Genomic DNA, 24,429 nt, shown 5'->3' with positions numbered 1-24,429 from the left:
ATCCTTAACTCAGTGGTCCTGGTAGCATTTGCCACTAGAACCACCTACTATCACTGGCTAAGACTCTTTTTCTGGCCTAGAAGTCTCTGAAGTTCACCTCTTTAAGTGCCACAGGCGTTAGCACACCATGCTTGTTCCTGGCTCTGTGACTGTGCCTACGCCCCAGAACAAATAATACAAGCTAGGCAGTTCAATCTTCAACAATCCTCCCAATTACAATTCTCAGTCAGCGGGTTAAACTAACTCAAAATTCCATTTAGGAATGAATGTTGACTGTAACAGTCCCTTAATTATTTTTAAAATCTGACTTGACTGCTTTCAAAGCTATCACAAGCTGTTGAATGTTTTTTAAAAAGAAGGAAAGTGAAATAAAATATCCAGATGTACCTCAAGAAGCATTGAGCAGGGAATTAGAAATTTTCATTTCAAACTCCACTCTTCTTCTAACCAGCAGTGTCACCTTGGACATGTCATTTTACCTTTCAGTGTCTTGTTTTCTTCATTTGTAAAATAGGGACAGCCATACAACACAGCTCAAAGTAATGCTGAGAAGCTTAAATGAGATGTGTGTAAGGGCTCAGCATGCTGCCTGCCAGAGCCAGAACTCAGTGAATGCTAGTTCTTTGATTCCCCTCTGGATAATCTGTTTCATTCAGTGAGACTTCAAACACCTATTCTGACAGTTATTACTTAAAATCTGCCTCTAGCCTTGTCTACCTCCCTTGGATGCTTTATTTTATGTATCAGTTTGGACCACAGGGTGTCCAGATGCATGGTCAAACATTCTGGGTGTTCTGTTTTGAGAGAAATCTTCTGCATCCGTGGATGTTTTGTTGCCCTTGTCTAGCTTGGATTAATACTTAGTCTACAGGCTCACACCTGATCATCTACATTTGCCCTCTTACAGCACTAAATTATGTTTTCTACCTTTATCTTGTATCTACCTACCACTTCAGCATTTTATTAAAAAAAAATAATAATAATAATAAGGGAGTAATGTGGGATTCACATATAAATCATGTATAAAAATCAAACGAATAATCATATCTGACTTGATTGTTTATAGTTCATGATGCGTGATCAAAACTGAAAGTTTCTATGATGACTGCCCTTGCACTGTTCACCATGTAAGAACTTATTCACTATGTAAGAACTTGTTCACCATATAAGAACTTGTTCATTATGCTTCAGAAGATTGGAGACTGTTGAGAATTAGGCTTAGGGTTGATTAATGATTGTGCATTGAGTCCCCTATACAGAATTTTATTGTTGTTAACAACCATTTGATCAATAAATATGAGAGATGCCCTCTCAAAAAAAAAAAACATTCTGGGTGTGATCAACATTTGAATCAGTAGATTGAGTGTAGCAGCCCCTCCCTTGTGTGGGTGGGCCTCATCCAATCAGGTGAAGGCCTGACTAGAACAAACAGACCCACCTTTTGAGAAAGTGAGGGTTCTTCCTGCCTGACTGCCTTCCAACTGGGGCTGCTCTCAGGCTCACACTGAAACAGCAGCTGTTCCTGCAGCCCAAGCCTGCCAGCCTGTGGACTGGAACTAAACCATCAGTTCTCCTAGATCCAGCTTATTGACTACAGATCTTGAGACTTGCCAAGACTCCATATTGTGTCAGCCAATTCTTTATAATAAATCTCTTTACTTATACACACACATACACACATCTTATTGGTTCTGTGAAACCGATTACCTAGAACCCCAGCTAATACACTTCCTAATGTCTTCCTTATGGCCATGGATTATTTTTCCTTTACTTAGAATGTTTAATACGTGTCTGTAGTCGGTGGAGCACACTAGATGGTGTTTTTAATACTTCTGATCACCCCCAAAAACAAGCAATGTATTTTACATCATGATGCAGCTCACACACATCCAGCTAAAATAAGTTTCAATACTTAGCCATACTTTGTGTGATGCACTCTGATGTTTTCCATCCTCTCGTATTTCATTTCATTTTGTTAAATGCTGGTCCTGACCCACTAAATTTCTTGCACAATGTATTATTGGACTGTGGCCAGCAGTTTGAAAAATCCTTGGTGAAATATTTCTGAAACATTATAGCATGTTTGTAAGATTACAGGTTCTCACGTTTGATCTCTGTCTCCACCAGTTAATAGTAATGCAACCTTGAGCAAGTTATTTAGCATTGCAGAGCTTCAGTTCTTCATTTGTAAATTGAGGATTATAGTATGGTCTTGCCAGGTTTTACTTGTCGATTAAATGAGAGTGCACCGAGAGTGCTTACCTCATGGTCTGCCACATAGCAAAATGCTCAGTAAATGGTAACTCTCATCACCACTGCCAGAGCCAAAGTTTCTGCATAGGGGAATGGATGATGGACTGCATAGGAATGTAGGGGATGATAAATACTTGGACAATCCACAGACTTTCTCAGAAGACCTTGGTTCAATACTGGCTGAATCATGTTTAACCATTTTCTTTGGCTCTTCGGACCTCAGCTTTCTCTTTATAAAATGGGAGGAAATAAAAATACAACTCCTCATAAGCTATTATGAGGAGCATCTTGAGTATCAGATATGAACACGTACTTTACCAATATCAGGAGTTGTTTTATGTAAATATATTTAATTAAAACCAAGTATTTCAGTTAATTCTAAGTACAGTGAATAAAAAATCAAATTGTTCATTTTTGGTGGTAACCAATTTGATTGTCCACGTAGTATATTATCCCTGATTATAATAAGATGATATGACAAAGGGAAACTCTGTTAGCCTTCCATAAAAGCTCAGTGGGAGGGACCATGTTTGTATCTTGACAGGACGTGCCAGGTCATGTGTGCTTCATAAATGTTTGTTGAATGAAAAGCTAAAAGAATGAATGACTAAGGAAGGGAATGACTAAGGAAGCCACCCCTGTGGCTTTTTCTACCCTGTGTGTTATGTGGTAGACCAGCTGGTCCAAAGACCCTCCCTGGAAGGTGATGATCAGTGACAGGCCGAAGGTACTGCACTCCCACTGGAAGGGTCTTTCCCAGGGTCACTATCATCTGGCATCCATCACGGGGAGGAATGATGGAGCACAGGCACTGATTTGGGCAGAGTTGTTAACACTTTGAAAGATAGTGATGAGAATTCAAAGTGACCTTGATTAATGGGAGAAGCAGTTCCTCCAAAACTGGATGAAACTCTAGGGACAGAAATGAATGACCTTGATCAAAAAAATGGGCAGGTGGGGGAGGAGACATGATTGCTGAGGCTCCAAGTCTACAGCAAATGCACTGGCCACTGCAGGCCAGATGTAATGATTTCCTTTCCATTTGAACAATGTGTCAGAGCTGACCCACTGCAGAACCCTATCACATAGGTCATCTTATTATCCCCACTTTACAGATGAGAGAAAAGTTAACATTATAGAGCTAGTAAAGCTGGATATCTGGGATTGATAAACATGTAATAATAACACCAACAAAATACAGCAATAAAAAATAGAGAATACTTCTGAATTCTTAATATATGCCAAGCACTGGGCCACATGCTCACATAGATTGCTTCATTTCATATTCACAACAGTACTATGAAGTCCGTACAGTCATTGTCTCATTTAGAAAAACAGAAAACTGAGGCATGGAGAGGTCAACTAATTTGCCCGAGAGTCACATGGCTGATATAAATGGTGGAGGTGAGATTTGAATCCAAGCAAACTGATTCAGAAACTTTCCCAGCAATTGATATTTTTGAGTGCTTATTAGAGTCTAAACACTGTGCTAAATATTCGCTGTGGATAAGTCCACTTATTCCTCACAACAGTTCTGTGAGGTAAATGCCGTTAATACCTCCAGCTTAACAGGTGAGGGAATTAAGCCTTAAAATGATTAAATAATCTATCCATGATCACACAGCTAGTAAGTGACAGAACACATGTTTTCAACCACTATGATGTACTAATGTCCTGCATTAAATGGAAAAAAATTATTTAAACATTTACCATGAAAAATGTACTTGGAATTATTTTCAAACAAACCCTTGTTATTCCTTTCTGGGTCTTCAAGAAGATGATGTTCAGAGAAATTAGGTACCCTAATCAAGGTCATGCATCTACTAAATCAGTTGGTACCAGAACCAAGATTCCTCACCCAGATGTGTCTGACTCCAAAGTTTGGGTTCCTTGCTACCATGTCACCAACATAGTTCTTCATTCCATAAACCTCATTCAAATGACTTTACTAACCTAGTGACCCCACTAAAAGTTGGAATCCATAATAGTAACTACTGTTTAGGTGGCCTTTTATCATTAATAGACTTTTGAAGTGGTTATTATCCATACATCAGCTATAGAAAAGCAGAGACTCAGAGATATGAAGTATTAGCTTTCTGATGGCAATACCTACATGAAAAGCAATGATATCTCAGTAAAAATGGTTCTTTTAATTATGTTACTGCCTTCTGGCTTTTGTGGGGCTGCAGAACGCTACTGGTTTCCTTCACAAACAAAGCATCAATGGAAGTCATTTTCCATAAGTCTTTGCAGGTCCCTTTCAATATGGCCAAAAATCATAGAATTGTGAACTTTCAGAGTCTTGAGAACTCTTAGTTTACCATCTATTCCATGCATGCTTTCCATTACAGCAGTCCTGACAGAGCTTTTCTATTAGATTCACTTAGATTTTTTAACTGAAGGAAAACTCTCTTTCTTGTTGCATTTCAAGAAAGGAAGGGCATGGAAGCTGAAACTAATGTGTCAGGACCTATCTACATTAGCCAAAAAAAGGAGATCCAGACCAGACTACTACCTTCTTTGCCCCAAAGGTATTCATGGGCTATCCATCTGACCCCTGACACTTTTCTCATTTTACATGTCTGCTTGGCGGGAGGGAACCTGCAGAGAGAATGTGGCACAGCATGGTGAGCGGTAGTTGTGGGAATGAAAGGAAGGCACAGATTGTACCTATTGAGGAGGTGACTAATGGGATATGTGGGAAGAGAGAGGGAAGAAGTGAAAATTGTTCCCAGGTTGTGAGTCCTAACAAAGGCATGTGAGACAAAAAGAAAAGATGAGGCTATAACTCAAAATATCTCATATATTCACTTACTAGTAATGGGACTTCTCAGCCTCTGTTCCTTCATCTGTTGAAGGAAGGAAACCTCTCGTCTTACACAACATCATTGGAAGATTGAATAATACAAATAGTCAACAGGTACATCACTAATAATCATCAGGGAATGCAAATCAGAACCACAGTGCGATATTGCTTCACACTAGTAAGGATGGCTATTATCAAAAAAGATAAGTGATTTAGCTGAGGAAAGCAGAACCCCTGATTTGAAAAGATGTATGTTTATCATTGAATGTATATGTTTATCAACACATTATTTGCAATAGCCAAGATATGGAAGCAATTTAAGTGTCCATCAATAGATGAATGGATAAAGGAGATGTGGTACATATGCACAATGGAATATTATTCAACCATAAAAAAGAAAGCCTGCCATTTGCAACAATATGGATGGACCTAGAGAATATTATGCTCAGTGAAATAAGCCAGATGGAAAAAGACAAATACCATATGATTTCACTTATTTGTGGAATCTAAAAACAAAATGAACAAAACAGCAGTAGCCTCAAAGACACCGAGAAGTGACTGGTGGTTACCATGGGGAAGGGATTGGGGCAGGTGGATGGGAAGGATAAGGGGTATAAAGAAAGGATAAGTGATCACAAATGCTGGTGAGGATACTGAGAAAAAGGAACCCTTGTAGATGTTGGTGGGAATGTAAACTGGTATGACTGGCCTGGAGATTCCTCGAGAAGTTAAAAATAGAACCACCATATGATCTAGCAATCTCACTTCTGGATATATACCCAAGAGAAATGAAGTCATTACATTGAAAAGATACCTGTATTCCCATGTTCATAGCAGCATTATTTCCAATAGCCAAGTTATGGAAACAACCTCAGTTGACAGATGATTGAATAAAGAAAATGTGGTATAGATACAATGGAACACTACTTAGCCATGAAAAAAGAATGAAATCTTGCCATTTGCAACAACATGGATGGTCCTGGAGGGTATTGTGATAAGTGAAGTGAGTCAGACAAAGATTAATACCAAATACCATATGATTGGAATTTTATATATAGAATTTAAAAGGCAAAACTGAGAAAAGACTCATAATTACAGAGAACAAACTGGTGGTTGCCAGAGGTGAATGGGTGGAGGAATGAGTGACATAGATAAAGGGTATAAGAAGGTACAAACTTTTAACTAAAAACAAATCATGGAGATGAAAAATACAGCACAGGGATATGGTCAGTAGTATTGTAATAACTTTGTATGGCGACAGACATAACTACACTTATCCTGGTGAGCATTTTGTAATATATATATAGTAGTCAAATCACCATGTTGTATACCTGAAACCAATACAATATTGTATGTCAATTATACTTCAATAAAAATATATACTATGTATGTTGCATGTATAAAGTTCACATGATATATTATATTATATACATATTTAAAATATGTATATGGTCTGGAGTCTTTTTCTTCAGGATCCCTGCCATATGTCCAAATGCCTACAGGACATCTCTGCTGGGAATTTTGCACTCCCAGGAAAACTCACATACTTTTCACCTTAATATGGGTGTGTATGCATGTGTGTGTGTGTAAGAGAGAGAGAGAGATTAGAGGAAGGAGTAATTTAGATCTCACAATCCATACACAAATCAGCAGCAAATTATCTAAATTCTGCTTTCAAAATATGTCTCCAATCTATCATATTCTTTCCTGCCCGTTCTTCAGTCCTGACCTGAACATCAGCAAGAATCTTTTAACTGATCTCCCTGAAGGCACTCCTACCTCCTCTCACCTGTGCTTTATATAGCCCAGGAGTGATCTGCTGACACAGAGACTAGGCCATAGCACTGTCCTGCTGATAACCCTGCAGTGGCTTTCCAGTTCATGCAGATATGATCCATACTTCCTGCCATGGCCAGCAAGAGCCTCTCTAGGCTCCTTCCAGCCTTCCTGCCATTCTCCCCTTATCCATAATACTTCAGCCACACATACCCTCCTTCAGTTCTCAAACACACTAGGCAGCCTACTCTGCCCGAGATGGCTTCCCTCTCATCTTTGGAGTCTCCTTCGTATCTTAGATCTCATCTCAGTTTGGATTTCATCTTCCCCAGATACTCCTAAACTGAGTGAGTGGCTCCTCCCCTGCCTCCTGTTATTCTCTATTTCTACAACCTGTTCATTTATTACATGACTGTTATCACAATTTGCATTATTAAAAATTTTAAGTTATTAAAATTTGTGCCAGTCACTCTTCTAGGAAATGACTAAATAGTGATGAATGAAACAGATAAGGTCACTGCTTCCATGGAACATGCATACTGGAAGGAGAAACTTGACAATAAACAAGTAAGCATGTGAACATGGTGATGACCAAATTAATAGTGACTTTCTGAGGATTAAAATAAGGTGCTTTAACAGGAGAGACTTGACTACATAGTCGAGGGAAGGCCTCTCTGAAAAGGTAATATTTAAGTTGAGATCTGAATGATTAGAATACAGCTGTGCAAACATCAGAGAGAAGAGAAGCTCAGACAGAGGACAGCTAGTACTAACACTGCAGCTGAATAAGCTTGGTATGTTAGAGTGTTAACAGAAGAGTGATGGCAACAACAAAAAGACAGTTTTTGTGTGTCAGTTATACCTCAATAGATAAAAAAAAAACAAAGGATATCTTGGATGTGGGGGAGGCAATGTTACACTTCAGTGGGAGCCTAGACTTTTCTCAAGGGCTGCAGCTGACATGTTTCTACCTTCCGTAGGAATCAGTATGGGTTTGAGCTTGAATTTCTGGATTTACAACTTTTTCTCCTTTATTCCTTCTTTGGAGATTCTGTTATGTGTCTTTGTACAAAGATAGGGCAAGGAGAAGAGTGTACTTGCCATTCTGGCTTCTCTGGAATCTGCCCCCCTTGCAGAGGCTGTCATTCACCCAGGACGGGACAAACACTTAGGTGACACTGTTGTACTCGTTATGTTTCCTGCCTCCTTTTGCATGTGCAGTGCTGCCAGCCTCCAAAGCTCTTCCCTGTCTGGCCAACTTGACAAAGTTCCACTCATCCTTCTGAACCTTGTACAGGCATCCCTACCTCTGTGAAACCTGTCCTGTCATCCCTGTGCTCCTTCCTCCATGGCTTTGTTTGTTCATGCATTCACTCATCAACCATGTTTAATGAGTTTGTATCATGTCCTACATGAACCAATCAGTATGGTTCCTGTTCTTGCAAAGTTCACAATCTAGTGGAGGAAACTAAATAAACAACCAAAATCCAGATGTCATCCTTAGTTCCTCCTTTTCTTCCTGCCGTTCATTTGAGATCTATTGACTTGACTTCTAAAGCATGTGTGGCCTCTGTCCTTATCTCTCCTACTGTCTAACTAGTCCAAACCGCCATTGTGGACACTGATAAAGTATGACAGTTTTTCCTTCTACTTTTCTTTTTCCTTCTTTTCTTATTTTTTTCTTTCTGCTGCAATGATTATAGGGGTGCATATATCGTTTCAAATTAGTGTTTTCATTTTCTTCAAATACATACCCAGTAGTAGAATTGCTGGATCATGTGGTAGTTCTATTTAATTTTTTTAGGAACCTCCATACTGTTGGCTGTACCAATTTACATGCCTACCAATAGTGCACAAGGACTCCCTTTGCTCCACATCTTTGCCAACACTTCTTGTCTTTTTGATAGTAGCCATACTGACAGGTGAGGTCATGTCTCATTGTGGTTTTGATTTGCATTTCTCTGATGACTAGTGATGCTGAGTATCTTTTCATGTGCCTGTTGGCCATCCGTATGTCTTATTTGGAAAAATGTCTGTTCAGATCCTCTGCCCACTTCCTAATTGGATTGTTTGTGTTTTTATGTTATTGAATTGTATGAGTTTTTAATGTATTTTGGATATTAACCCCTTATCAGATATATGATTTGCAAATATCTCTTCCCATTCAGTGAGTTGCCTTCTCATTTTGTTGATGTTTTCCTTCACTGTGCAGAGGATTTTTAAAATTAAATCCCACATGTTTATTTTGCTTTTGTTTCCCTTGCCTTTGGAGCCAGATCCAAAAGAACACATTGCCAAAAATGATGTAAAGAAACTTACCATCTATGTTTTCTTTTATGAGTTTTATGGTTTTTCTTACATTCAAGTCTTTAATACATTTTGAATTGATTTTTGCATATGGTGCAACCCAGTGGTCCAGTTTCATTCTTGCACATGTAGCTGTCCAGTTTTCTCAGCACCACTTATTGAAAAGTCTTTCCTTTTCCCCATTGTATATTCTTAACTCATTTGATGTAAGTTAATTGACTATATATGTTTTGTTTTATTTGTTGGGTCTCTCTTCTGTTCCATTGAACAATGTGCCTATTTTTAAGCCAATACCATGCTTTTTTGATTACTGTCACTTTGTAGTATAATTTGAAATAAGGACACTTATATCTCTGGCTTTGTTCTCCTTTCTCAAGAGGTTTTTTCCTGGTTATTCAGGGTCTCTTGTAGTTTCACACAAATTTTAAAATGATTTGTTCTAGGTCTGTGGAAAATTTCCTTGGAATTTTGATAGGGATTACTTTGAATATATAGATTGCTTTGGGTAGTATGGCCATTTTAACAACATTAATTCTTGCTATCCATGAGCACAGAGTATCTTTCCCTTTCTTGGTATGTTCAGTTTCTTTTATCAGTATCTTGTAGTTTTCAGCATACAGGTCTCATGGACCTGTATGCTGAAAACCGTAAGACATCCTTTGATCTCTAATGCATGGTTGCATGCTGTCTTTAGGGGAGAAGCATTTTTCTAAAGGACACTTTAGAAGAAAACAGCCTTGTGCATCCTCTGGGATGAACCCAGAGAGGATCTGAGGGAAACCCAAGGACAAAAGAGTTCCCCAGAGCAAACCAGCCAGTGTGTTTACTTAAACCATTCTGTACCATGCTCAGCTCTTTTGAGGGCATGAATGTATACCACACAGGATGTTTCTTAGAAACAAGCACTTAATAGAATATAAATATTATTAAAGTTATACAGATCAAAGATACAGAGAGAAAAAAAGACAGTGACAAAGAAGAAAGAGAGAGAGAGGGTTATCTAGAAAGAAAAGGAATGGGGGTGGCAGGGATGAGAAAGAGGCAAAGAGAAAACTAGAAAACATCAAACATGGAGAGAGGGAGTGCATGATTCAATTTGCCAAAAGGAAAGAAGGTAGATGTTTTTGCTCTTTGTAGGTTAATATGTAAATGACATTCTGATTTATTAGCAGTCTCCAGCAGATGAGGTGATGATTAGCACATTTCCATATTTATAGAAAAGCAACACTAACTTTCCAGATTTATAGAAAATCAGCTCTTCACGAATAGCAAATTGTGCTATTATCGACATATGGTTTTCTATAAACAGAGCTGAGGTAATTATCCCTGGGACAATTTGTTGGTGGGCTCCTTTTCAATATTAACCATATTGGAAGCCCAGTTCTGCCTCACAAGTTTTAAAGAGGGAGGGGCCATGAGATACCCTGGGCAATTAATTAGTAATCTAACACCAAAGAGAGAGTCTAAATGGAAGGCTCTACCAGGACCACATGGTGGAAACACCATGGGTCCAGGGCTCTGATGCCAGCTTCCTGCAGCCCTGGGCAATGTAATGTAACTAACCTCGCGGAGGAGCCTCAGCATTTCAGGAGCTAAATCTGGGATAACACCAACCTCTAACTGTTATCAAGAGAAGAGTATTAAGTGAGAATATATGCTACAGCACTTAGAACCTAGTAGGTACTCAACAAATGTTAGCTCTTTTTTCTTCCTCCCATTTTTGGATAATTCTTAAAAGATCCACTTGAATTAAATTTGTCAAGCTCATTATTCTTAATTGTGTATATTGATCCATATGATTTATTTTGTATCACGACTCTGTATGTGTCTTTATTTAACTGGAAAAAGTTTCTTGGAGCAATAACTTAACTTCACTGCCTACAATCTACTATATTTTGTTGTATCCCTTGTGGTTCAAAATGTTGCTTAGGACCATATATTGATTTCAAGATCTACAATTGGGTTGCAACCTGCAGTTTGAAAAGTTCTGTGCTGCAAGAGGGTAGGAACCATACTTGGATTTGCTCCATTGTATTCCTAACACAAACACATAATAATACTTGACAGTACTTGAATGATAAAAGAATAAATACATGGAAAAATGGATGAATTAATGAGTGACCCGAGCCAAGAATATAAATTAATGGCCCTTTCAAACTCCATGTCTTGTTCTGCACCCTTACTATATACTAAGCCCCATGATGCATACTAAAGAGATAAAAAAATGTCAGATACAATACTTGCTTTCAAAAATTTTCCTTTCTAGATGAGTAGAAAAGTATTAATGTTTAGAAAAATTTTTTTAAATACCCAACAATGTGAAATGTATATGAATATGTTGAAGAAAAGAAGTCGCCAGCCTGGGCTGATACAGTCAGGGGAAATTTTTGAAACTGGGCATTTGAACTTGGCTTTAAAATATAGATAGATCTTTCACCCTTCTAGAAAACATCTACTACTCATTCTACTCATTCATTGACTAGGTCAGTGGTTCAGAAGTACCTGGAGGGCTTGTCAAAGCACAGACTGTTGGGCCCTTCCCTGGAGTTTCTGATTTAGTAAGTTTGGGATGGGAGCTTGAGAATTTGCATGTCTAACATGTTCCCAGATGATATGGATGCTGCCTAGAGTGTACACTAGAACACTTGGGAGTGACACTAGGAAAGTAGTTGATGTTATACCAAGAAGTTTAGACCTTGTTCTTAGCCATTCAGGGCATGAGGTAGAGAAGTAGTATCAGATCTGTGAAGGAGAAAGATCCTTCTGGTAGTAGTTGTTGAGAATGGACTGGAAAGGGTGAGCTTTTCCGTAGAGCCCATGCAGTAGTAAGTGAAAGAGCGGACCCCAGTCTACCACTATGGGAGTAGGTGGGGAGGAGGAGAAGAGAAAATGGATACAGACTGTTCAAGAAAGAGAACTGGATGGTCTTCAAGATCTACACGGGTAAAGGAGAAGGTGGAATCTGGGATAACTCTAGGTTTCTGACATCCCTGACTGGTGGTATGGCAGTTCCATTAGCTTTGAATCTACATTTAAAATAAGTTTTAACATTTTAAATAACAAAATCCTAAATATTCTTTACTCTTAGAGAAGTAACTATGGCATAACTAAAAACACAGTTCTGCAGGATCAGACAAGGAAGTTAGTTCAAGTCCTGTTTATGGTGCTTAACAAGTCATTTCACCCTTCTGAACCTCAATTCCACATAAATAATAATAGTAACCCTACCTTGTAGAATTGTCATGAACACTCAAAGAGATCATGCGTGTCACAGTACTCAGAAAACTGCAAATCATGTCTTCGTGTATTGAAAACTGTGCATTAAGCATCTGTTGTACTTACCAAATGATTCCATTTTTTCTTTGTCAAGCACCAGGATATATTCATAAATGCCACCCATTGATCCAGATGTTATATAATGGGTGCCATAGTCATTGATGAACTTGGCATACATGCCATAATTGTACTGCTCTGGAAGCTCCATTAATGACTGCAGTATGCCTTCATCCAGCACGATATTGTCTCTCCTCATCTTAAAATGAGCGGTCTGTACCTTTGTGAAAATTCTCATGAAGCTGTATTTCTGCCAACAGCCACCACCACCATTGAATGAGGGAAAAGAATGCAAAAAGTCAGCATTTAGTAACTGTGGGAACTATATAGAGTTATACATAAACATATGAGCATAAATACATGTAGTGGATCATCATTATATTTTTCAAGTATCATTATATTTTACAGGCATATATTGAACACTATGTGTGCCTGGCTTCTTTTCCCATGCTTTCATCTCTGTTCCCACTACCCCGAAGTCAAGTTCTCATCAGCTCTCACCTGGGTTAGTTACTCCACTGTGCTTCACTGAGCTCCTCACCTCTGTTCTGCCCTCAGTCCATTCTCACCTCCATTTCTTGCTACTCTAATTAAAACACTACATTATGCAACTTCCTATACAAGTATTAGGCATCCATTAAACATTATGCTTAGGAATATTTTTGATGACATGGAGAAATGCCAATATTATTTGTTTACTGATTTATTAAACAAATATCTATAAATGCCTATCATCACATGCATTATGCTAGGTGCAGAGGACAGAATCTTAAATAATATAGGCCTCTGCCCACATGGAGCTTACATTCAAGTAGTAATCTTGGACTGTTTAAATAACAAAGGAAAGCAGGGTCCTGATATCATAAAAAGGAGATAGGCCCAGGGTGATGTGGGATAGATTTAGGGTCATATATGTTTCTTACTTCCAGGTAATATAAACCTTGATCCAAAGTGATAGTAAAAGTTCAAAGAGGCCACGTGGTTTTAGAAAAGTCCACATTAATATGAGAGAGCCAGATCTCTGAACAATACTTTCCCTTCAGATCAATAGCTAATTTGTGGCGAAGCTCCAGAATGTAATTTATATTTGTTAACTTTTATAATTGTATTTTCATCATCCAAAATAACTTTTTCAGTCCCAGCAGTTCTAATATGAGTGTTATTGAGGCTTTTTGATAAACTTCTAATCAATTCAGTAAATCTTTCTCTGGTTCCTGATCACCTCTCCATCCTCCTCACTCCCTCCTTTCCCTGCCCTCCTCCCTGTGCTTCCACCAGATGAAGTACTTTCAATCCCAAAGTGGTGTGAGGCATTCTCTCCTCTCCAGGCCTTTGCTAACACTGTTTTGCAGGCTGAGAACACATCTCCATCCTCACTCCCTCCTTTCCCTGCCCTCCTCCCTGTGCTTCCACCAGATGAAGTACTTTCAATCCCAAAGTGGTGTGAGGCATTCTCTCCTCTCCAGGCCTTTGCTAACACTGTTTTGCAGGCTGAGAACACCCTTCTGTCAACTTCTGCCTTCCTCCACCTGGACAAGTTGCTCTAGTCTTCACCTCTCAGTTTGAGTAGATGTCCTTTCCTCCACGAAGCATTGCCTGATCCCTCAGGATGACAGGCAGTTAGTGATGAATGTGTGATGAAGAAATGAAAGACAGAGTATGCCAGCCTTCAGATCTATTCGGAAAGACAGGCTTGCTCTAGAATTCTTCCAAGTCTAGTTTTGAGGATCTGGCCCTTTCTCTTTAAGTCATTACCATTCTAAGTATTTCCCTATATGCTCCAGGTAACCATGAAAGAGGATGGGGTGAAATGATAACAGTTCTAGTCTTATCATTCAATTTTATTCCCTTTGTGATGATTCTGTGTGCAAAAGCGAAGAAAAACAAACATGATTACCACTGATCAGACATTTCCAATTACACAGGCAAATGAAGGTTCAATTACTACTGTACTTTTTAATGCAATTAAGGTAATACATGTTCAGTGTAGATTATGGAAAACCGTGCAAGACAGGCATAAAGTTTTAATACCTTGTTATTATATTTGTTTAGCTTATTCAAGAGCGAAGAGTCTTGTGACCTGGATACACCCGCCTCCACCATTACATTACTGCCTGAGAGGCCTATGCCGATGGTCACTCCAACTGACCCAGACTTGTCATTTTTTACTTTAGAGAAAAGGTCATTTGCATCATCATACAACTCTGAGGAGAGTCTAGTATCTGCCAGGGCCTAAAAGGAAACAAATAGATGTTAGCTTTGTGCTATAGAGTTATATTCCCATTCACACTTTATCCTTAACACTTTGCTTTGTAAAACACCTAAAGTTTCAGATAATTATAATTATTTTAAAAGTTGAATCCAAGCATAAGATGGATACTAAAATATAGAAAATACATCAGTGTTTAGTTACGGTTTAGTGGTACTGCTGAAATATTTATTTAAACACACACACAGATGATTCTGATAAAATGCTATATTGCTCTGAGTGTGGATTTCTTTCCAGTTGGAGAAGAGTTGAGAAGAGGGTGCTTGGCTGTGCAGTGGAGACATACAAAAGGCCACATCTGGATGTGGACCTAGGAGGAAAGGGGCAAAGGAAGCCGTGCAGATGAGGAGCCTTCCAGGCATAGGTGCCCCCAGGGCTGCCCACAGATTCTTGGTTATTCCATTCCAGGTACACGACAGGGTCGCGTTTCTCTGCCCACTTGACCTGAGGTATGGCCTTGTGCTTTGCTTGAGCCAAGGAAGCAAGGGTTAAGGGCTGTGAGTGGTTTGCACTGCAATCACAAGAGCATGTGTTGAGATGGAGCCCCCATTAGTTTGGGTCCCGAGTGTCCGCGATGACAGTTTCCTTTCTTTGATGATCGGGAAGGACAAGAAGCATAGGTAGGGCACGGTCATTCTAAAGCACTGAGATTTAAGAATTTGTTGTTGCCACAGCATTGCTTAGTCTATTTTGCCTGACACATAGGCCCTGCATGTTAGAAAACGGCCTTGTCTGTGTCTCCCAGCCTGGTTTACCGAAGGCCTCATGGCAGAGGTGGAAGTAGCGGGGGGGAGCCAACTTCTCCAAAACAGACTCCATAAGTCTGGCCTTATCTTCTGTCAATGTTTTTCTCTTGAGAAAGTTTGAGGAGGGAGAATGTGACTAGATAATTGTTCATAGTCTTGGGATCCTACTCTCTCTCTCTGTAATTAGAAGGTTTAGAGATAAAATGTTTATGACTATATAGATATGATGTGTATAGTATATCCTTCTAAATGACGTACAGCTATTAGGCTTAGTTCAGATAGATCTGGGTTTGAATCTTGTCTCTGCCACCTACTGCAGTCTAATTATGGGCCTCACATTTTATCCTCCTACGCCTTGGAGGGGTTTAATATCTAAAATGGGACAGTGCAATATTTAGCCCATTGTGTTGTTATGAGGATTAAATGGGAAAATCTATGTGGAAGTTGGTTGGGCACATGGTAAGCGTCCAGTGAAGTCTGATGTGTGGATATCTCACCCAAAGGGTGAGGGCTAAAGAAAGGAATGGTCACAGGTAGGTTCTGGAGCTGACTGTGAGTTGTGTGGTGCTCCAAGTGACTGGAGACCACAGAGGTTTAGAAATGGAGAAAACCGGAAGGGTCATCAGCAGTTTGCAAGTACCTTTCAACAGCAGAAACCTTTCTTAAAGCAAAATCAGCTACAGAAAAGCACAATATGAAAGCGATCTGTGGGGAGCTGCTCTTGGTGATGAAGGGGACTAGGTTTCAGAGCCCTGTCTAGCTGTCTTCCATCCTGTTCCCTATTTATATCTTAGGAAACTGGGCCCAGGGAGGGTAGTGAGGTGCCTGAGGTCTTGTATTCTAACAGAGCCATAACTAGGGCCCCAAGTCTCTCTCACCGATGTTGGAATGGAGCCATGACCTAGCTGCTGGGAGGTTCCAGTTACCTCCTGCCTCTTGCTGGCCCAGCCCTTGCCTCTCCATCCCCCTCAGCCCTGCACATGTGTGGCGGCAGGTATAGTGGGATCTTCAGTCACCATCAAGCTCAGCAAACAAAATCTTCCCAAGCAAGGTACCCCACTCCACTCACAGGCCTGTCCCTCCCCGCGCCCGCCCTACAGTGACCTGTGAGGGCCCCTTTCAGACTCACTTCAAAGTGGTACTTCAGGAAGTTGTAGGGTTTCCGGAAGTACTTCTCATCGTCTCCATAGTAGAGACGCTCGCAGGTGGGGTCGTACCGGAGCTCCCTCCATTCCCCATTGTATACAGGCTCACACTGGCCCCCAGAATACCTGGCGTCGTACACACTTTGAGTTTCTCTTTGGGTCAGGATATTGTACCTAAATTGAAAAGGCAAGAAACTTCTAGGAGAAGAACACTGGAAGACAAAGATAACATAAAATCGCCTCTGGAAGATGTAGCTGGTGGGTCAAGGAGTGGTTTCTCAAATTGTGTTCCAAGGATCCCTAGGGTTCCTCAAAGTACCAAAGGGTAGCAAAGTGTTACCCTTAAGGGCCACTTTGGATAACACTGAGAGATTGAGTGGCCTGGGCCTGAGCCCCTGGGTTCCCTTTAATCAGAGCAGCCAGAGAGCTCCATTCAGCATCTAGAACAGTGCTCCCACATAGAAAGGCACTCCTTAGTATGTGTTATGTAAGCTGACAAAAAATATATGCACACTTATCAAGAATCCAAGCACAGGAACCAGACAATCTGGACCTGTTTCCAAGCTCTGCCACATCTAACTGTGTGGCCTTGGGCACTCATTTAATCTCTCAGTGCCTCAATTTGGTCATTTGTGAAAACAGCCAATACTAAGGACCTCATAGAGTTAAATATGAGCTAAAACCTGTAAAGGAATCATAAAATAAGTAGCATATGTTAAGTAGTGACTAAATGTTGCTATTGTTATTTTTGTCTGTATTATTTCAGAAAAGGGCTCTGTTGCTAAAAACTAGATATGAAACACTGGGTGTGACTCATAGTGCTAAGATGAGAATCTAATCCCCAAAGGCCATCGTCTTCAAGATGGCATGGTATGTCAGAGGGGGCACAGTCTGAAAGTCAGGGAGACCCCTGTTTAATGTCCTGCTCTATCACTTACTAGCTGTGTGGCTGGAAACATTCTGAAAGCTTTCTGAAGTAGTTTTCATTTGACAAACAGATGTGATCAAACTATTTCTCATGGTTTCTGTGAAGTCTAAATGAGAGTAACAAAGTAAAACAGAAGTAAAGTCGATAGTATATGTTAGGCACTCAACAAATGATACTTCCATTCCCCTAAGCCCAATACTCTTCTAGAAATAATTTTCCATACTTCCCTCTCTGGGACATTTCAAATCTACCCGACCAAGCTGTTTGTTTTAGGCCATGGATGATTTAACATATTTAGCTAAAAATAATGTTAAACAGGTAATTAGCTAAAAATAATGTTAAACAGGTAAATAGTTCAAATGTTCTAAAAAGAGAAAGTTAACTGAATGAAAACATTTTGAGTTGGCTTACAAAGCCAAGACCTGGCAATCAAAGCCTTTTATGTTGTATACAGGAAAATGGCTGCTTGTCTCTGCCTCTCAAAGCTCTTACGTAGCCATTAAGACCCCACTCAAACATTGCTTCGTCTGTCTGGACTTCTTTGATTATCCTGGACAGACAGTTGTTCCTTGCTCCATGTTGCCATGACATTCCATGATCACCTCTGACACTTTCCCTCTGTGATAAGGCACAAAGGCAGATAAGCAGCCGAACAATTGTGAATACAACCTACCTCAAAAGAATAAATGGATAATTATAGAGCACTTGGCATACAATAGAAATTTAATGTATGTTAACTTCCTTCTTTTCTTCCTTTCTCCATCTCTTTCTTCGTATTAGTGGAAGTGCTGTAATAATAGCTATGATGAATTGAATACACACTCAACCAGACATTTAGCATACATTAGCTTTCAAACTCATGACAATTTTGCAAGTACAGAGATCAAAGCTCAAAAAAATTAAGTAACCCTATAGTATCAGGTGGATTTTTTTTTTTTTAGATTTTTTGACACTGAAATCTGGGTTGCTTCCCTTTACTTTGCCCTGCAATTTCTATCCTCCCACCCATTAAACATGTTTCCACCTGTGACATAAATACAGGCTCTCTACTGGGCCAAACAAAAACTCAAAGGAATAATAAAAGCTCTAAGGTCATCTCTAACTTCTAAGTATAAGAGGGTGCTAAGTCTACATATATTTGGAAAAGCTAGTTGCAGAAACCCCAGTGAAAATGAAAAGACATAGAGAAATTCCATTTTTTGGAAATATACTATGCAGAAATATTCATATATGTGTGCCAGGATGCTCATTGCAGCATTGTTTATAAGGGAAAATAATGGGAAACCATCTTTGAATAAGAAGTAGTCAAATAAATTTTCATGTAGTTATTCTATAGGAGAAGACATAGTATTTTTTAAAATAAAGAGCCAGATAGTAAATATTTTAGGTTTTACAGGCCATAAGTCTCTGTTGCAACCACTTAACTGTGCCTTGTAGGGCAAAAGCTGTGTTGCAATTAATCTATTTACAAAAACAGACAACCAGCTGAATTTGGTCTTCAGACTGTAATTTACTGACACCTGTTACAGAACAGAATGTTGCTTAGAAAAAGCAATAGAAAAATATGCAGGGAAGTCTTCAAAATATATTTTTAAGTGAAAAAATCAAGTTACAATATACAGTATATATGGCATGTATTACAGTATGATCACATTTATGTAAAACATGTGTCTGTCATGCACAATACATATAGACATTTTTTCCATAACAATGTATATTGTCAATGCATTTTTTTATATGATCTGAAAATACCAACACCAAACGATTAAGGGATCAGCTCTAGGGAGGGAAGTGAGGAGAGGAATTGGATTGGATGCAGGTAGGGGAGGACGAAGGAAGACTTTCAGGTTTTACCTCAAACGTGTTACTTTTATAAAAATAAATAACATTAAAAAGTGGAAAATGCTTAAATTCACAAAAAAGGTATCAGGATAGGTCTCTGAGATCTCTTCAGATGAATAGAAAGGCCATCAGATTGTCAGCTGTTGGGAGTGGAGGTGGGGCCATTCTGTTGGTTTCATCACTCGGTGTGGGCACGGCACACGCAGGAAGTACCCCCGGGTCACTCCCGGCAGAATCACGTGAGAGCGGCCTCGTGAGCTGCCATCTTTCCACCAATAAGGAAGAATTATTTTTCAAGTCGACACCTCAAGAGTTCATGCTTCTACTCTGCTTATCTCACAGTGACTTTCAAAACCAAAAAAAACACAAAAACCATTTTTGTTGGTGTCAGAGTCTTAATCAGGTCTCTCTCATATTTTGAAGTCCTGACCCCCAAAACCTCAGAATTTGACTGGGTTTTTTGGTGAGAAGGTCTTTACAGAGATAATAGAATTAAAATGAGATCATATGCCTGGATTGATTAAGATCCGTTATGCACGGTATCCTTATAAAAAGAGGACATTTGGACACAGACACCCAAAGGGAAGACCATCTGAAGACACTGAAGGAGATGGCAACCTACAAGCCCAGGAGGGAGGTCTCAGAAAACAACCTCGCCCATCCCTTGATCTTGGACGTCAGCTTCCAGAACTGTGAGAAAGTACATTTTTGCTGCTTAAGCCACCTACTTAGTGGCACTTTGTTACGACAGCCCAAGCAAACTAATACTATTGGTCTGAAAGGAAACAGAATTTGATCACCTTCATATGTGTGCATCTACATGCACTTACCGGATTCTATCCTGCATGGTAGGTGGGCTGTGATCTCAGAGCAATTAAGTCACAGTGAATGAGTGCATTTCTCAGAAACGCACACCTGATCCTGAGTGGGCGGCAACACAGCCGGGTCCCTTTGTGCTGATTCCTGCATCGCCCCATGTCCTCACTGGAAAGATCCAGCTGGTCCTGTGGATTTGTTTCGAGTCAACCAATACTCAGTGAGAGGCTATTACAGGAGTAACTCTGAATAGAGGCTGAGCAGATGAAAAGGACGAGTCAGAAGCAGTCTCCATCTTCAAAGGGTTTGTGTTCAAGTCAGGGGACAAGCCTACAGCACAGATAGTGCGGCAGGGAAACAGTGTTGGCGGCGCTGGAGTTCAGCCCTTTGCTAGGTGCTGGAGAGCAGAGGTGAGGAGTCCTCAGCCCCAGCAGATGAGCACTCAGCAGATGACCCGGCCTTGCTGGATGAGCACCGGGAGAGCAGGACATGGAAGGGACTGCGGGAGCGATGGCTGGGGACCGAGCCCACCTAGACTGCCACCTTGTTACTGCTGTCCTCAGATAGCCTCTTCTCTGTGCCCACAGAGTGAGGGAGAGCTCTCTGGTGTCTCTCTTCCTCTTCTTAGAAGGTCACCAATCCTATCAGACTAGGGTCCCATTCTTACAACCTCATTTAACCCTAATTACCTCTGCACAGGCCCTATCTCCAAATATAGTCACGTCACGCTGGGGACTCGGGTAGCACATGAATTTCATGGGGACACAATTCAGTTCATAACAACTAGGTAAGGAATTAGGCAGGCTAAGAATATGGGGAAGGTCATTCTAGAAAAAAGGAACTAACTTAAGTTTCAGAAGAAAAGAATGTGATACCAACCTGAACATAAAGTACACAATGAAGAGAAGTTAGAATCAAGGCTGACTGAATCTCAGCAGAGAAAGTGTGGCCTGGAAAGTGTCAACAAGCAAGAGCCAAGTGGAGATTCAAACTCCTCCCATCTCACCCCGAAGCCTATTCTCTCTGCACTGTGTCACTCTAACCCTGGTTATACCAGCAACTCCAGGGCAAAGTAGAGTGTGGGTGCACTTGGGTCAAAAAGGATCTCTCTTTGGGGGACATTATGTTGGGTTTCATGGAAGATGTGGCTTCTTAAATTGGCCTTGGAAATGGAATTGGGAGAGAGGACCGAACAGTAGAGTGGGAAAGGGAGAAAGGAGGAAAGGACCTTCAGACAGACACAGAGGGGAAAGCAGAGCTGTGTCGCATAGGCAGCACTGGGCAGACCACCTGTTACGGAATGAATGCACGTGTCCCCCCCAAGATTCGTGTGCTAAATCCTGATACCACCACCACTCCCCTGCTCTGCCCCACTGTAGTGGTGCGAGGAGGTGGGGCCTTTGGGAGGTGTTTAAGTCATGAGGGCAGAACCCATGGACAGGATGGGTGCTTTTGTAAAAGAGTCCCACCCAGTGCCCTGGCTTCTACCATGTGAGGACACATGAGGCTCTGCAGCCTGAGACAGCAACCTCACCTGCCCCCGCACCCTGGTGCCGCACTGCAGACCTCCAGAACAGGGAGAAATAAGTTTCTGTTGTTTGTAAGCCACCCAGTGTGTGGTAGTTTGTTATAGCAGCTTGAACGGACTAAGGTGCCACCTTAGGAGGACAGTGAGTGCCTCCTCACAGCACACACTCCAGAGGAATTCTCCAAAGTGACCCTCTGATGTCCCCAGAACTGTTATTCATGATTGAAGAGAAGTTGTTCCCTGCCCCCAGGCAGCCAGAAGGCCCTGACTCACCCATGAGCGGCCCTCTCGGAGCCTGGAATTAGGTCATACTGGGTGCAGTCATCATCAATGGCCCGGACATCTTCACAGTTGTCCTCATCAGAGCCATCAAGGCAGTCCATTTCTCCATTACACACAAGGTGGCGCTTCAGGCAGCGGCCTGAGAGACGAGAGGCTGAGGATGCTTCTGGAGGCTCTCGGATTCTTCCCTGTCACTCATGCCCTGAATCCATAGTCACCAACAAGTCTGTTTGGCCTCTGAAGTCGCCCTTTAATCCTCTCCATCTGTTCCACCCTCTCTCTATCCTCACTCCCTCTGCCCTCCTTCCAGTCTTGCTGTCTTCCCACCTGCAGCCTCCCACCTCAGGCCTTGCCCCAGGCTTCCCTCTAGAATCCACCTTCCACATTGCGGCCCCCATGATCTTTCCAAAATGCTAGTCAGGCCATGTCATCCCCCTGCTCTGCATCCTCCAAATGCCACAGTCCAGCCAGTTCCCCCCTGGCCCATCCCCTACCTCTCTTCCCAAAGCCCTGGCCTGCAATTTTTTCTCACTAACTGCCAGCCCCAAAATCCCTGTGCTTTTGCATATTCCTCCTCCTGGCAAACACTTCTTACTTTCTAAGTCTCATCTCCTGTGCCATTTTGAAGTCTTCTCTGACTCCCCAAAGCAGATTTGGACACTCCCTGCCACACTGTTAGCCACCCCTGCCCAAGGTCCCATTGGACCCTTACACCTGCTATCACATAATATTGTCATGGACTCCTTTCCAGTCTCACTCCCAGAGGACCACAAGTACCGTGAGGTCAGGTACATTATTTTCATCTCTGTATCCCCTGCAGATACACTCTTCCCAGCACATGATCTGTGCCCCATCAATATTTATTAGTGAATGGAAGAATGAGTGAATTGTACCTTTTCTAAATGAATTAACAGAGATGTTCCTACAAACTTTCATCAGAATTACTTGGGCCACTGGCTTGGCTTAAAGTGCAGATTCCTGGGCTCATCCCAAACCTACAGAATGACAACTTCTAGGGAAAAGGCTTAGGAATTTAACAAGCTCCTGCATAACTATTTTGCATGTCAAGTTTGACAGGCACAGCTATTTTCCTGCTGGAATACTACTCACCTGTCTCCTTACACTGGAAATCCTGTCCACACTGTGCTTGCTTTAGACAAGCTGTGGGACTGTGACAGCTGGCTTGATCCCAGACATCACCACTGCAGATGGTTCCCCCAAACTTGTTTGGCTGCAGGAGGCTCCGGTATCTGTACTAAATCAGATTGTGAACCAGACACATTCATTGTCTATCAATCAACCAAGCTTTGTGCAGGCAGGTCTCAGCTCAACATAAGGAATAACTGTGCAGTGATTGAGAGCTGCCGGAAACAGCTGTCTCTTGAGAAGATAAGTGTTCATTCATCGTGGTGTTCAGCCAGAGGTGGCACAACCACCAGCTGGAATATTGAATAGGCCTTCCAAGCGTCAAATAAAAGGCGTGAACAAGATATTTCTAGGGTCGTCCTACTTGCTAAAAAGGACCTCCATTCCCCCCTTCTCCAACTAGTTAGTACCTATTCAACTGTCAAGACTCATGGCTGACCTCCTCTGAAAGCCTTCCCTAACTAGCGTATTCCATAGTTCCCCCTCTCCTAGCACTTGTCAGAAAAGGTTGTGATGAATTACTCACTTGTTTACCTTTTGCTCTAGTTTAGAAACAGTTTGCCTATGGGGATGGGATGGCAGAGGGAAGACCATGTCTTGGCTTCCTCCACTAGGCACTTGATCTGTGGTCAGGTACACAACAGGCATTTTTATATGTTTGTTGCTTTTCCTTTACAGTATTTTTTCCTGCCATGGCATCCTCTTCTGGGACACATCTCATATGGCTCACCCTCTAAGTCCCAAGGGTGTGTGGATATCAACCAGGCCAGGCCAATCAGGGCACCATATCTGCCAAGTTGCAATAATTAGTTCAGGAATTGGTTCATGACTCAACCTTAGGGCAATCATAGTGCTCTCTGAGGGCTTTCTCTAGGAAGCATCAAAAAAGAGTTTCTTTTTACTGAAGTTCCTGGGAAATGTAGGCATCTAATAAGTTGAAATAGCCTATCCAAGAGAGACAGAGAGAGCTCTGAAGACACCACCCACGTCCCTGGGTCAGCTTTGAGCCCAGATGGATGAATGCTGGTAGAATTAAGTAAATACTGAAAGAATTAAAATGCATACCAATCTTGGAGCTCTATGGCTTCATGATACTGCGTTCTATTTGGCATACAATGTCAGGCACTAGTGTAGGAGGAAGCTGAACACTTGGATATTCATAGAAACATGAAGTTTTCCATCCCTGCCTTCAAGAAGCTTAGAGTCTAGTTAAAGAGATAAAATATGTAACAACACAAACATGCTGTCTGGA

The 24,429-nt window shown here is 41.1% G+C and overlaps 1 protein-coding gene across 2 annotated transcripts in view; it reads right to left on the bottom strand.

Moving 5' to 3' along the window:
* The window catches only part of C8A (complement C8 alpha chain), a 68,636-nt gene that overhangs the window by 19,280 nt on the left and 24,927 nt on the right, over positions 1-24,429 (bottom strand). For both annotated transcript variants that reach the window (XM_037021974.2, XM_037021976.2), the window contains exons 3-7: positions 23,142-23,286; positions 22,023-22,170; positions 16,620-16,809; positions 14,507-14,707; positions 12,485-12,725 (exon numbers count right to left, since the gene is read on the bottom strand). In XM_037021974.2, the coding sequence (XP_036877869.1) occupies positions 12,485-12,725; positions 14,507-14,707; positions 16,620-16,809; positions 22,023-22,170; positions 23,142-23,286 (925 nt within the window). The remainder of the gene's footprint in view (positions 1-12,484; positions 12,726-14,506; positions 14,708-16,619; positions 16,810-22,022; positions 22,171-23,141; positions 23,287-24,429) is intronic.

The sequence above is a fragment of the Manis javanica genome, chromosome 4 (assembly GCF_040802235.1).
Source record: "Manis javanica isolate MJ-LG chromosome 4, MJ_LKY, whole genome shotgun sequence".
Classification (NCBI taxonomy): Eukaryota; Metazoa; Chordata; class Mammalia; order Pholidota; family Manidae; genus Manis; species Manis javanica.
Note: the sequence above shows the minus strand (reverse complement) of the source record. Positions and strands in the feature narration are given on the sequence as shown.